The sequence below is a fragment of the Pteropus vampyrus genome, unplaced genomic scaffold (assembly GCF_000151845.1).
Source record: "Pteropus vampyrus isolate Shadow unplaced genomic scaffold, Pvam_2.0 Scaffold275, whole genome shotgun sequence".
In the NCBI taxonomy this organism is placed as follows: Eukaryota; Metazoa; Chordata; class Mammalia; order Chiroptera; family Pteropodidae; genus Pteropus; species Pteropus vampyrus.
Window position 1 is genome coordinate 138,504 of NW_011889056.1, and position 14,405 is coordinate 152,908.

General features: G+C 59.2%; 1 protein-coding gene across 1 annotated transcript; it reads left to right on the forward strand.

Annotated features, from left to right (window-relative positions):
• The first annotated feature begins 4,745 nt into the window (after positions 1-4,745).
• Positions 4,746-12,119, forward strand: LOC105302518 (extracellular matrix protein 2-like). The gene is made up of 8 exons (XM_011375583.1): positions 4,746-4,911; positions 6,916-7,200; positions 7,500-7,615; positions 8,043-8,175; positions 8,415-8,572; positions 9,001-9,140; positions 11,129-11,455; positions 11,939-12,119. The coding sequence occupies exons 1-8, from the start codon at positions 4,746-4,748 to the stop codon at positions 12,117-12,119; spliced, it is 1,506 nt and encodes a 501-aa protein (XP_011373885.1).
• The last annotated feature ends 2,286 nt before the right edge of the window (positions 12,120-14,405 follow it).

Consider the following 14,405-nt stretch of genomic DNA (forward strand, 5'->3'; position numbering starts at 1 on the left):
ACATTATTGACAGGAACTAACTGGAATTTCAGAGGGGAAGGGGGATGGTAAAATGATCCCCACATGCCTCCATCCCAATCATGGCCCTGCTCTCTCCACCCACATCCCCCACCTGCGACCTTTTTGTCTCAAAGTCACCCTTGCTGCACTCTGACCCCTTCAGCCCACCTTCCACCAGCACCCTCCCCAGGGATGCCCACACCCCAGAAGCTGAAGGCTTCGGCTCCTCTTCCCCTGACCACCTTACTACCTGCCATCACCTGTCCCGTTTGGGGTTCAGTGTACCCCTTCCCTCCTCCTTTCTCTGTCTCCGTCTCTGTCTCTGTCTGTCTCTCTGTCTCTCACTTGCTGGCTCAAGAACACCAGGTCTCAGACAAGAAAGCACGATGCATGAGTCGGAATCGGCTGATGTATTTAGTGCTCACAAAAGAATCTGCAAGAAAAGTCATTTAATTGGGACCAGATCCTCTGAGGTTTCAATCGCATTAAAACAAGATGAGTTTTCTCTGGGGAAGGAACTGCTGGCAACCGGAAGAGGGCATGGAAAGTTTGGCTTTTTTCTTCTCAAACCTTGAAGAGAGAAAAGGCCCCTGTACCTTGATTTATATTCCCTAGATGTGTGAACATGCACCCCATGGGTGTACCCAGCATCCGTGTGCACATGCGTGCACGCACATGCTGTTTTTGACGTTACTCAAACACAATGTGGAAGGCTCAAGAACAGCCCCGTTCCCATGCTTTGGGTCACCGAAAATGTGTGTCTTTGGCTGCAGAGCCACTGTTTTGCCCTGGGCCCTGACAGAAGTCCCAGCAGGTAGTAGGGGTTTGATACACTCGTCAAATGACAGGTAATAGAAGGGCAGGACTAGCAGCTTAGATTTTAGCCCTGAACTTCAGATTCATACACGGGACTGCCTTCTAGGGGTCACCATGTTGCTGTCTTATTCCAACCTCACGCCTGACAGATGGCGAGCTGGAATACCCAGCTTCTGCCCCAGATCACTCCGTCCACAGTTCTGACCCACCCGCTTCCCTCCCCTGTGGTGTCTATCCTGGGCCAGCCACGATCACCTCTTTGCTGAGAGTGTAGCTGCCTCCACACTGGCTCCGGTTTTCCGGTCTTGTGCCCCGACAAGTTTGTGCTCCACCCTGCAGCCCCAGGGATCTTTTTAATAATGTAAGTCAAATCATGTGAGTCCTCTGCTCAGAAGTCCACAGTGGATCCCTCTTTCTTTCAAGGTCAAAGGCAAAGTCGGCCTGCTCCCCTTGGATGCCCTGTCAAACTGGCCCTCCTGCCCTTCACCAACCTCATGCCTCACTCAGCCTGCCCCACCACACTGGTCCCCTTGCTGGTTCTCACATTGGGCCAAGCTGTTTCCTGCCTCAGGGACTTTACACTGGCTGTCCCTCCTCTTCTGGAGGGCTCTTTACTGAAGCTTCTTCTGCACGCTATCTCTTTTCCACTCACATTTCCACCCAAATGTCACTTTCTCACAGTCCTCATCTGATCCCCCGTCAAAAATGTCCCTCCCTCCAATCACCATGGCCAGCCCCTTTCCTTCTGATAGGGTCCCTGGCTCCCCACTAGATGGTCAGCTCCTCAGTTCCATGAGTACGGGAGAGCTAGCCTTGTGGGTCACCATGACACCACGCGCAGTGTCCGGCATGGGGCTTGGCTCACAGCAGGGACTCAGGAATGTTTGGTGAGCGAAGAATCCATCCTCCAGTCCTCCCTTGGTAGGTGGAGAGCTCTCAGCTGTGCAATTTTAAGGAATCTCGAGGGATGAAGAACGCTGCTTTGGTATCCTCCAGGCTGCCAATTTGAGTCTCGACTTGTGAGGGTATGTGTGCGCTCGGGTATGCACGCGTGTGTGGACGGAGGGCCATGTAGAAGGGAAGGGCAGGAGGCAAAGAAGCAGGAGTCCCTTCCTCGCCCTTAGAATTCTGCAGTCGTGTAGCTGGAAGCGAACTGGATCAGCTAATGCAGCTTCTCTAGGCCCCTTCCAGCTCTCATATTCTAGAACTTTCTAAGGAGCCCATGTCCACCACATTGAGATGAGGACGCTGAGGCCCTAAACAGGGAGGCGCACTCCCGACATCACATGGCCAGTCCATCCAGGGCAGGCTGGGAGCCCAAAACTCTTTCCAGCAACCCCAGGCTGTATCCTTGGTTCCTGGAAAATGCTGACACTCTCCCACCCTGCGCTCCAGACACTGGGCTCAGGGTAGTGCTGGCCAGGGGCCCTGCCTGCCTCAGCCCAAGGCCACGGGTGAGCTCTGTGTGCAGGAAGGGTAGGCGTGGGAGGGCACCTCTGGTTCTGCTGAGCCCCCTGCAGGCTGGCTCTGCTCCGTGGGGTTCCTTCAAGGTCCCCACGATGGCCGGGCACCCCGAGACTGGACAGAATATGTGGGTAGGTGGCCACTGGACCCCAGCAGGGGAAGGGTATTGAGGACAGGACTCCACAGGAGCTGTGGAAGTGAGTGGCCAGACCTCATCCCTTCCTGCCTAGGTGGGTAGGAGTGAGGGTCCCTCCCTCCTGCAGGCCACTGTGCCAAAGAAACCTGGGAGCAAGCTTCCCCCCACCCCCAGCCCAGTTAATGGGAACCAGATGGCAGGATGTTTAGTCAGCGCCTGGGGAGCAACGAACAGGGGAAATGGGTTGGGGGCCAGGATTCCAGAATCCATCCCAGGGCAGGGGGAGGGTCAGAGCCGGGACTCCCACCGCAGTTGTCTCCAGAGGCGCACCTCAAATGGGGTCCTACTCCCACTTCAGGCAAAGGCAGGAGACAGAAGACCTGGCCTCTGGCGTCTGATATGGGGGAGCCTGATCTCTTCTTGGTTCCTTCTCTGTACAGTGGGGGAGGGTGCTCAGTCTTCCAGGATTCCTGGGCAAATCTCACTTAGTCTCCATTTCATACCTTGGGCCTCCTGAATCTAAGGGCTCCCCTCTCCCAGCTTCAGCCGACGGCTAACCCAGGACATCCTGTGTCACCCACAGGCACACAGGCAGACAATGGCTTCATCCTTGGCTTCCGAGTTGCTTTCTCACGCTCACTCCCCAGACAATCCCTGTCTCTGGTTTGTGTGGGGCACGATCCCAAATTCAGGCCATAAAACAACGCCCTGGACTAGATAAGGGGTGCAGGCAGACCCCCGTGTCCCTGTCGGACCCTGTGTGCTGTACATCTGGCTGCTTCCCAGACCCAAGCGGGCAGAGGCTGAAGAGACCTGAAGACCTTCTTGCTGGGGACTCCCTGCCTTGACCCACTTCCGCCCCTCCTGGGTTTCACACAGTCCCATGTGACCCCGGACAGAGACTTTGAACCTCAGGTGGTGATGAGAAACTCCTTTCTGAAGGCCCTTCCCAGCCCTGCTCCTACCCTGCCCCTCCCCCCTCTACTCTCCACCCAAGACTTGCCCACAATTAACTCATTTTTTAAGATCGCTTCCAAACATAAGTCAATGCTGGACAGAGCTGTAGGAAAAGCTTCCTCAACGCTGGCCCTGAGAAGCCACGTGGTGAGCCCAGCCTCTTGGCCAGCCCTCACCCTTCTCCCCTGCCTGCCCTTGGCTCCCATAGCCGGGCTTGGGGCTGGAGCCCTCTGAGGGCCAGCCCAAGGCCTGTGCTCAGACACCCCTCCTTTGCCTCTTGCTCCACTCTGCTGCCCCTGCCCTCCGGCTTGGCCTCCTTTCTGCCCTGACCCACCCCGACCCCCAGGTCCCCCTCCGACCAAGAAGGCATGCGTGAGCCATGGGGGCATCTCGGGAGTGCCTGATGACAGTGGTTACACTGGGACCCGGGACTCTTGGCCGAGAAGTCTGGGGGTACCTGTGAGATGGCCTTGCCCAGGCCACTGCCAGGCTACCCAGGCCTGGGGACTCTGAAGAGCCTGGCATCCTCTGGTCCACACGTGCTCCAATGTTGAGGCGGGAACACAGCCAGAGGAGCCACAGGACATGTAACCCCATCCATTTTATGGAGAAGCCGTGGAGGCCTGGAAGGAAGGGCACTTCCCAGAGGTAGGCAGGGAGCTGGTAGGACCAGGAGCTGAGCTGTGTACTCCGGCCCCGTCCCGAGGGGCCCTAAGGGCTGGGATCCACACTTGCCGCCGTAGTTCTGGCCACATGTTCTGTTTTCTCCGGAATTGGGAGGCCTCAGCACTGTCGCCTACGGCAAAAGCCCACAGGTTTCCAAAAGGGCCAGAGCTGCCATTGCCCAGGTGGCCCTGACGCCCGCCTCCTTTCTTGAGGACCCAGGAGGCCGTAGGGCCTGCCGCTTGCAAGGCCCGGCCCCTCTCCTTTCCCAGCCATGGAGGTAGGACCTGGCAGCCTTAGGTGGGCCTCACAGGCCCGCTGTGTGTGGAGACAGAAGCCCCATTCATGGGGGCCACTGGGCCCGAGCCAGTGGAGAATAAATGCAGGCCTTACAGAAAAAGAGCAAGAACACTCTGGTCCAAGAAATAATCAATCTCTCTTTCTCCTCAGGTGGGAGCAGAGGATGTTGGGAGAAGTTGGAAGCAAGTCCCGGGAAGGTGTTTGTTTGGAGGGGAGGCTTCCTCGGGGAGGGCCAGGGTGGGTGGGGGAGGCTCCAAGCACTGCAGCCAGGATCAGGCGCTCAGGGAGCAGGATTGCTGTATGCCATCCCGCATGTATCCCATCTTGCCGTGACTGCCGCTCCCACCTCTCCCAGCTATTCATCCTCTCCGCCAACCCAAGCAGCCTTTGCAGTCCGCACACAGTGGCCATGAAGAGCATGCTGCTCCCCATCCTGGCTCTTTGGGTGGGGTGCTGCCCTGGAGAGGCCCTGGCCAAGAAGGGGCTGAACCTGAGAGAGCCCATGACCCCACCAACCCCCATGGGCTTACCCACCCTGCAGCTGCCGCTGCCCAGCCGGCCTAGGCCCCCTGATGGTGAGTAGGTGGCACCAGCAGGAAGAGGCTGGCTAGAGGGGAGCACCTTGCCCCATTAGCGGAACACCCCTGGGGCTGGGGCAGAAGGAGAGAAAGCTGGTCGCCCCGAGGCTGCCCACTGTTGCCCACCTTGAGTGCTGGGGGCAGGGCGGCTGGGAGGGGCCCATGGGCCTTAGGTAACCCTCCCTGGAGGACAAGGGGGTATTACAGACTCTGGGAAGCCTTGTGCCCATCGCCTAGAGTGGAGGCAGGGGAGGGGAGAGGCCCCCTCTAGAAGGGGCCACTACGGCTGGGGCTGGAAGAATGGATCTGGATTTTCTGGTTGGAGAATTGAGCTGGCTGCCCTAGGCCTACTGAGGAGACTGAGAGGAACGTGGGAAGCTGGAAGTTGGGGACCTGGGGCTGGGGTAAGGTGGCACAAGGGGCCCCAAGAGACCGGCTACAGTGTGACCTTGGTCTCATATGCCAATGGTTAGTACCATGTTTCGTGGCCCGTCCCCATGGCAGAAAATGGGGTGGGAGAGACCAAGGGATGGATCTGCAGGGGAGACCCACGGTCAGTGATGGTTAAGGAAGGTTGCCACTCAGTGCAGGGGAGACCTGGGGGCTATTGCCCCTCCTTTGCAGTGGCTGATGCTACCCCCCAGGCTCACCTTGCCCATAACAACCTCCCCTCCCAGCAGGCGCTGGGGCTCTCACCTCTGAAAGCAAACTGCCAGGCGGCATTTACCACTTCAGCTCTCCAGAGACTATCTCCACCCTCTCTGCCCAGGAAGTACCCACAGGGACCCGGAGGCACAGGAGCAGGCCTAGCCCCTCTGCCTAGGGCCACCGAAACTCTCCTGGTCCCATTCCTGTGGGTCAGGGACCTACCTGCACCTTGTCTCAATGGGCTGGTCCCCGGCAGTAAAGAGCTGTCTCAGTTCTGAGAGGCAGGCAGGCAAACTCTGGTGCTCAGGGTCCCCCACTATGGGGTCATGAAAAGGTGGAGAGGAGACCAGGAAGTCTCTACCACTGGGTGGCCTTGGGGGTCTGTGCCAGAAGGATGAGAGCTCCTGAGGAGAGAAGAGAAAGGCAGAAGTGAGGTCTGCGTAAAGAGGGAAGGAACGCTGACGCCCCCTCCCCTCACTAGGGGGAAGGAGGTGTTGCCACTCAGCCACGCAGGGGTCCTGGCCACCCAGGCCCACACAAGCTCCTTCTGCAGGTCAGGTGCAACTTATCCCCAGGAATGGCAGCCAGGACAGGCCTGAGGACAGGCAGCTGGACTGGCCACGGTTGCAATCACCCTCCAAGGAGGGCATCCATGGAGCATCCACCCAACCCCTGGTCCCTGGCTGGAAGGCCCCTGCCAGGCCAGGGCTGGCCCACAGGAAAGAGTCGCCCCCAGCAGCCTGCGAGCAAGAACAGAGTGACAAGGGGCCCGGCCCTGAGCAGGCTCCGCCCCAGGCCCCAACAACAGTGGGGGTTGAGGCAGCGAGGCCCTGGGCTGCCAAACTCAGGCCCTGGCAGACCAGCAGGAACTCCCGAGCAAAAAGAGTGGCGGTGGCCACTGAGAAGGGCCAGCGCAGGAAGTCAGGAGTCTGGGAAGCCAGGAAAAGGGATCTGAAGTCCAGGAGGCTCCCCAAAGGTGAGGACCAGCTAGGACAGGCTGTGGGGGTGACGGGGCTGTGTGTGAGTCTGAAGAGTCCGAGGCTTGGTCCTACCTCTACCAATCACACCATCATCTCCAGCCACTCACACTCCACCCCGCTCTCAATGTGCCCAAGCCTAACACCTTTGTGTGTGGGGCAGGAGGGGAGCTCTCCATGGCAGGTCCCCTTCCCGAACCCCAGGGCCCTCATTTGGGCCTTTGCCCTTGGTGCCCAGGGAAGCAGGCTCAGTGGCTTTGTGTTCTATCCCAGCTGACCGAATCGCTGTCAGGTTTAGGGGCCCCAAGCAAGGCCCTGCCCCTCCTCTGAACCCTGTTGCTATGTGACCAGGCTGGGGCTGCATCTCATCCTCCAGGGGCCTCCCACCGACCTGGCCCGGGGGGCCGGCATCAAAAGAAGGACCGCAGCCAAGGCCAAGGTGGCAGCAGCACCTGGGAGACCACAGGTCATGGGCGGAAAAGGCCTGGAAGTAAGCGAGGGCATGGGCGTGGGCCTGCAGACCTGGGCACCATGGAGCAGGCCATGCCCTCCCTGCCAGCCTCATGCCTCTTGGCCCAGGCGGCCATTGCGTGCAGCAACGTCAAGATGAAACACGTCCCTGTCCTGACTGACCCTGGTCTGACCACGTTCTACTTGGCAGGTGGGCGGCCCTTCTCCTCAACATGCACCTCTGCAGCAGGGGTGAGATGGCCACACACCCAAGCTCCCCTCCCAGTGGGTCCTTGGCCACTGTGGCCGCCACCCCACCATGTCCTGAAAATGGTTCACCTTCCCATGCGCCCTGGTTGTCAGTGAGAAGATGCCCTGACTTGGGACAGCCAGAAGAACCAGCTCCTTCAAGGAGTGTGTCATTGCTGGCCTACATGGGGGAGGTACAGAATGGCAGAGGGGAGGGGGACAAGGGGGCATGGAATATGGCTGCCCCATGTGTGTGCACAGAGAACGAAATTGCCAGGATCTCGGCCCACACATTCCTGGGTCTGCCCAACCTGGAGTGGCTGGACCTGAGCAAGAACAAGCTGGATGCCCGAGGCCTGCACCCCAATGCCTTCAAGGTGCGCAGCAGCCCCTCCACCTGCTCTCCCAGGAGGCCTGGGCCAGTCCAAAATGGCCCCAGGAATCCATTGCTCCTCGCCCCATCCTGCCTGGAAGATAAGGTCTGAAGGAAGCACTGCGTAAAGTACGCAGCACGGCAGGCTTGGATGATTTGGGATGACAAGGCCTATGGCTGGAAGGGTGGAGATCAGCACAGATCCTTGGGCCCCATGAGGGAGCAGCAATGCTGGGAGAAACTAAGAGGGTTCTGGGATCCCCCAGACAGGCCTGGTCCAAGTGGGAACTAAGAAGTCATGATGCAAACCAATGAGGGTGCCCCATGGGCAGGATGAGCCCAAAGCCACATCCAGAAGGCCTAGATCTGAAGGCCTAGCCCTGGCCTGCAGAGAACCACAGCCCCTAACCACCTCTTCTCCTAACTTCCAGAATCTGACACGGCTAAAGCGGCTGAACCTGGATGGGAACTCACTTTCCACAGTGCCAGCCTTGCCCGCCTCTCTGCAGGAGCTCAAACTCAACGACAACCTCCTGCAAGGCCTGCAGCACAGCAGCTTTCGGGGTTCGGGCATGCCCCAGGGGCAGGGACCAAAGGGGCCAGGCCTGAGCAGCCAGGAAGTCCTTGGAAAGTTTTGGGCGAGGGGAGGGTATGCCAAGGGCAGCCTGACTGGAGGGCAGGGAAGGCAGCACCAGCCTGGGAAAGTGGCTTTGGTCTCTAAGGAAGCTATAGCAGTTAGTTCCCAGTGGGCCTTCAGAGCTCTGCAATGGGCTCAGGCGCCCCTCTGCCCGCGCACCCCGCAGGGCTCAGCCAGCTGCTGACGCTGGAGGTGGAAGGGAACAAGCTACATGACGGGAACATCTCCCCCCTGGCCTTCCAGCCTCTACGCAGCCTGCTCTACCTGAGGCTCGACCGGAACCAGCTGCGGACCATCCCACCTGGCCTGCCAGCCTCCCTGCAAGTGAGCTGGGAGCCCCGAGGCTGGGACAGTCAACGTTGTGGTCGAATGACCAGATAAAGCCACGAGGCCTCAGCACCGAAGGTCTCTCCTCTGCCCGACCTAACCTTCCTAAAGCCCAGAGTTGGGCCTTGAGGACTGTCCTGGACCCACTGGATGTCCCTGAGCAAGGACCATGCCTGCTCTGGGCCACACGGTCCCCTTGTGCTTGGCGGTACTTGCTGGGGCTGTGTCTTGGGGGGGCCCTGAGACACCATGGCATGGCTGGCAGGTGTCACTGAGATTCTTTGAACAGATAACCATGGTCCCAAGAGGAGCAGAGACAGCGGTACCTGAGTACCACAGATGGGGCCAGGTGGAAGGGGCCAGGGAGCAGGGCTAGGCCACCAGGGAGTGGCAGATGGGCTCTTCACTCTGAGCTCTGACCCTAGGAGCTGCACCTGGGTGCCAACGTAATTGAGGAGGTGACAGAGGGCGCGCTGAACCGCAGCCACAGCCTCAGCGTGTTGGTGCTCAGCAATAACCGGCTCCAGGAGGACCGGCTGGCACCCCGAGCTTGGATCGATCTTCCGTAAGTGCCACCACCCGCCCTGGCACCACCCAAACTTCATCCCAGGGGACACCTGGAGGCCAGAAAGAGAAGACGTGCGCAAAGAAACCCAGAGAGTAAGGCGAGAGGGCAGAGAGGGCTGTTCCTGTTTCTTGGGCTCGGCCTTAGGTATGTTACCTGAGTCACCTGTCTCTCCAGCCATGGATCGGGGTGGCCTGGGCCCTCAGCTACCTCCTGCTACTCCAAGATTTCCCTGTCCCTCCCACTTGTCAGAATCCCTAAGGCCATAAAAACTTCTTCCCCTGCCCATGCCTAACTTGCCCTGCAGGTACCCAGGAAGCTCACTTGGGAAGTGCTGAGGGGCAACATGAGTAGTAAAAGCTGGCCTGGTGCTGGGTTTAGCTTGGAGGCACCAGGGGCAGGAAGGGGCATGGAAGAGATGGCGTGGCTTGGGAAAGAAGTATATGAGTGTCCTGGGGTGGCTGTAAGAAAATACTACAAACTAGGCAGGTTAAAGCCACAGAGATTGATTCTCACAGTTCTGGAGGCCAGAGGTCCAAACTCAGGGTGTCATCAGGGCCATGCTCCTTCCAAAGGCTCTAGCTTCTGGTAGGCCCAGGTGTTCCTCGGCTCAGGGCCGCATCACTCCAGTCTCTGCCTCTGTGTTCACATGGCTTCTCCCATGTCTATGTCACCCTGCTCTCTCTTATAAGGACACTTGTCATTGTATTTAGGGCCCACCAGGGTAATCCAAGATGATGTCATCTCAAGATCCTTAACTTCGTTACATATGCAAAGATCCTTTTGCCAAATAAGGTCATAGTCACAGTTTCTGGGTAGACATATCTTTTGGGGGCCACTATTCACCCCGCTACAGGAAGATTCCAGAATAAGTCCCCATGATCTGGTTTGGACAGCTGGGTGGGGGTGTTGGCGGGAGGGGTCCAGGAGGAGATCTGGTCCTTAAAGGCACTGCCTAAGGAGTCAGGATGTGGTCCGAGGAGCAGCAGGAGGGCTGGGGAGATATAATCCTTGCGGTCTGACACCACCGAGGGAGCAGGTTGTGGGGGAGACCGACAGAGGTCGACAGATAGTTCGACCTGCCATTCCAGGGACCAGAGAGCCTCCCGCCCTGCATTCTCGTGTTCCAGGAAAAAGTTACCAAGATGTTTGGGTTTAATTATTCCTTTTTCCTCCACCCTCTTGCCAAGGGGGCAAAGGAAAGCAGACAGCAGCCTAGGGAGGGGCCACCCAGCTGCTATTCCACTCCTGCCGCGGGGCCTGGGCAGGGGGCTGGTGGCCAGTCAAGCCCGGGTCATCACCACCCAGTTTTTCTCTGGACGGTACAAGGGGAGGGGGCTACTGGATCCCCAGGCTTAGGAAGCAACGAAGCCCCCAGCCCTGTGGGCTGAGGACAGCAAGGGCCCCAAGGCCAAAAGGCTGACCTCACCTGCAGGTGCTGAGGGATGTCACAGAGCGAAGCCACTTTCCCTGCTCTGACTCTTTCTAGAAGCATCATCACCCTCTGCTCCTGCTTCTCCCTGCCCAGACTTTGTCCTCGTCTACCGTGGAGGGACCTGGGCTCACAGAGGCCTCAGCTTCACCTCTTGCCTTTCCGATCCCTCGGGGTCCCCTCTGAGAGCCTTATTTTTCTCTCCGTCCTCCCCATCTGTGTTCTGCTTAGCCTGGGCGAGGCAGGAAGAGGACGAGAGAGTGTAGTGTATAGGTGAGAGAAAAAGGCTGTGAGGCCAAAGAAGGGCAAAGTAGGGCCTAAGTGAGGAAGACAAGTGACAATTCGACTGCCCCCAGGTCTTCCGCTCTTTTCCCAGATCACAGACACCTCCATTTACACTTTCTTTGTCAGGTGTAGCTCCGATTGTGTCTTCCGTCTGGGGGCGAATCCTCACTGTCCTCTTGGGTGTAGACCAGTGACCTCCATTTGAGCTCCAGCTGTTGCTGTGTTTACAGCTGGAGGCCATCGGCTCACCCCGCACCTGTGTGCCCCACAGGAAGCTGGAGACCCTTGACCTGTCTCACAACCGCCTGGTGCACGTGCCCTCCTTTCTGCCACGGGGCCTCCGGCGCCTGACGCTGCACCACAACCACATTGAGCGCATCCCTGGCTACGTGTTCGCGCACATGAAGCCAGGCCTAGAGTTTCTGCACCTGTCCCACAACAGCCTGCGTGCCGATGGCATCCACAGCGTGTCCTTCCTAGGCCTGCATGCCTCCCTGGCCGAGCTGCTGTTGGATCACAATGAGTTGCAGGCCATCCCGCGGGGCCTCCTGGGCCTCAGAGGGCTGCAGGTGCTGCGCCTGAGCCACAACAAGATCAGGTAGGGCTGCCCGCCTGCACCCGTCCTGCTGTCTCACCCCCTTCCCTGCCAGCCAGGGGACGAAGGGGTGGCCGAGGCCACGAATCCCGCTTGCCAGGTGGGCCGGGGAGGCCTGGCCTGTAGACTCCTCACCTTCAACCTCAGAGGGTGGGACTGTGGGGGAATCCTTCACTGCTCCCATCTATCCATCTTGGTTTGTGTGATGGGAAGCTGCGCCCGGTGGCTGGTAAGCCTGAGGTGCCAAGGTAGAGGGCAACAGACGGCAGAATCTGGGCAGGGTGTGGGCAACGGGAAGGTGGGAGGGCTCCGGAGCAACAAGGGCTAAGCCACCTGCCTGCCCTCCGCCCTGGGTCTGGTCTCTGCGAGGCGGTTTCATTGTCCCCTCATTTTGAGGCCCTTTCTTTCTCTACTCTTTCATGATGCCTGCCTCTCCTTTCTGGGGTCTTTTCTCCTCTGTTCGGCCCTGTCATCCCCACTCCACAGACATGTGCCCCTGAATTCCATTTGTGACACGCGAGTGGCCCGGGACTCCAAACTCATCTCCACGCACTTGGAGAACAACCTCATCGACAGACGCCGCATCCCACCCACGGCCTTCTCCTGCATCCGGGCCTACCACAGTGTGGTCCTCCAGCCCCAGCAGGGGGAGGAGGAGGGCTCCTAGCCCCATCCTGCCAGAGTTCCGGGCCCCCTGCTCCTTTGGGACTGGTGGGGGAGAGCTCAGGCCCAGTTTTATTTGATCTTTGCACTACTGAGAGAAAGATCTAGAACACCCTGATTCTTCAGAAGCCCCTACTTCCCGTTGACTATTGAGGCCCCTTCACTTAGTAAATGGCCCAGTGGGGTGTGGTGCTGGTGTGGACTTGAACATAATAAATGTGTCTCATTCAAGCCCATGGCCTCCACTAGCCTCGCTTCCTCCCTTCTGGATTGAAGCCACATACACACACTGAATCTCCATTGTGCATGGGGTCCCTAGGGCCCACATCCTGGACACTCTTCATCAGCAGGGGTTAAGAGTATCTGGTTCCACAGCTTCTCCAATAGCCTCCCCACTCCCACCTGCCCTGGCCAGGATCCTAAAGTCCCTAAGCCATCTGGGTGCCAGGCTCAGTTGCTCAGAGCAGCATCAGTACCTGTCATCCAGGAAGCATCCCTGTCTGGGGCATGGACAAAAAGAGGTGAGCTTGGCTGGCAGAGCAGGCTAACGTGGAGACCCCCTGTGCTGGTCCTTTATCCTGGAGCCACCAACACCCACACCTACACCCAAGCCAGGGGCACCTTGCCTCTCCTTCTTCTCCTATTCCATGTCCCAGGGCCCTCATCCTGGTTCCCCCGTTCCCAGTGCACACTCATCCCTGGGGTAGCTTATGGGTCCCCAGGGCCTCTCCCCACAGCCTTCATGGTCAGGCACAGGCACCCAAGGATGTGGGACCCAGATGTGCCCTTGTGTGACCTGGTGCCAGGGAAGGGTGGGGAGCAGCATCCTCTCCACAACTCTTGGGGAGGGAAGGCTTGGTCTGTGGGAGGCCCGGCCCGTGGACCCAGCGGCGACCGCCCCCCTGGCCAGAGTTGCTGACTGTCTGCCTGGTGGGAGAGGCAGACGCAGACATGAGCCAGCTGTGAGGGCTCAGCCCTGCCGAGCCCTGAGGATAAGACAGCCAGCTGTGCTGGGTGGGGACACAGGGTCTGCGGAGTCCCATGACATCACTGCAGCAGTTGCCCCGCCTGTGTGAGGGAGCCACCAGGACTAGGGTGGGGTCACTGGGTCAGCCTTGACAGCTCATGATGCCACCATGCCTGGTGCTGGGGAGGGCGAGGGACAAGGGGCCACAACCAGCCAGGAGCATGGCAGGCGCAGCCCCTACCCCAGGAGTGGGGTCCTCACGGTGATGCGGGGGGAGACAACCAAGCGATAGGAACAGACGATACAGTAGGAGCGGGACTGGCCGCAGCCTTCAGTGCTGCTGGATGAGGGCAGAGTGAAGGAGGAAGGGCACCAAGTGCCCACTGCAGAGACCCTGCGCTGCCACTGCCTCTGGTTGAAGTCTTGGGTCCCATTCTGTAGCCATTCTCCCCACCCCCACCCCACCCCACTTCCCCCAGTTCTCAGCAGAGAGAGGGCCAGACTCTGGAAGGGGGCAGGGAAAGGCCTGGGAAGCTGGCGGAGTGTTTGCTTTGGACTCATCGCTGCATTCCTTCTCCTCCCGGGCCTGGGCCCACAGATATGGCACTTCCTGTTTGGGCTGGGTCAGAGGTCAGCCGCCCTTGAGGCGCTGGCCCCCATGAGGAAGCCTGCTGTTTTCCCAGCTCTCACGACCCCTCTTCCCTTCCCCTCATGCTCCAGTCAGCCCCCAGCTGCCTCCCTCCCAATTGTCACAGAGGTCAGGCCCTGGGACGCACAGGAATTTCAGGCTGGGTGAATCCCCTCCTTCTCCCTGCTCTGACCACCACTGAGCAGATGAGGCCAGAGGGCCTGGAGGAAACGGGCAGGGTGACATGGCTGCCGGGAGCGGGTACAGGATGGAGGAGGGCAAGGGATGGAAGAGCAGGCAGCCCACAAGTGGTGGCCTGGTTAGCTCCACTTCTCAGATAAGAAGATGCTAGGCCCTGGGGGCTGCTGTCAGGTGGGCTGAACCCAGGCCCAGAGGCCGATCCTTTGGTGACCACCCTGAGGGGACCTTGGCTCAAGGCATTGCAGACTGGCAGAGCCCCCAGTGGGCACCTGCCATCAGGTTCCTAAGCAGCCAACTGTCTGAGATAAGGATTAGTGTGCGGGAAGTTTACTGGGAGGTCTCCTGGCCACCACCTGGGGGAGGTAAGAAAATGAACAGGAGTGGGCCCAGGGAGAAGCTGGCCTCCAGTAATGATGCAGGCCCAGCCAAACCCCACCAGTGCTCTGGAGCTGAGGTGGTCCTGAGTTGGAGCAAGGGGACCAGGCCTTTATAGC

Bases quoted from the DNA above. Each gene is read 5' to 3' on its own strand.
- LOC105302518 (XM_011375583.1), top strand. From the start codon at position 4,746: ATGAAGAGCATGCTGCTCCCCATCCTGGCTCTTTGGGTGGGGTGCTGC. The intron at 7,201-7,499 runs GTGGGCGGCCCT...GTGTGTGCACAG, and splicing joins GACCACGTTCTACTTGGCAG to AGAACGAAATTGCCAGGATC. The intron at 7,616-8,042 runs GTGCGCAGCAGC...CCTAACTTCCAG, and splicing joins TGCACCCCAATGCCTTCAAG to AATCTGACACGGCTAAAGCG.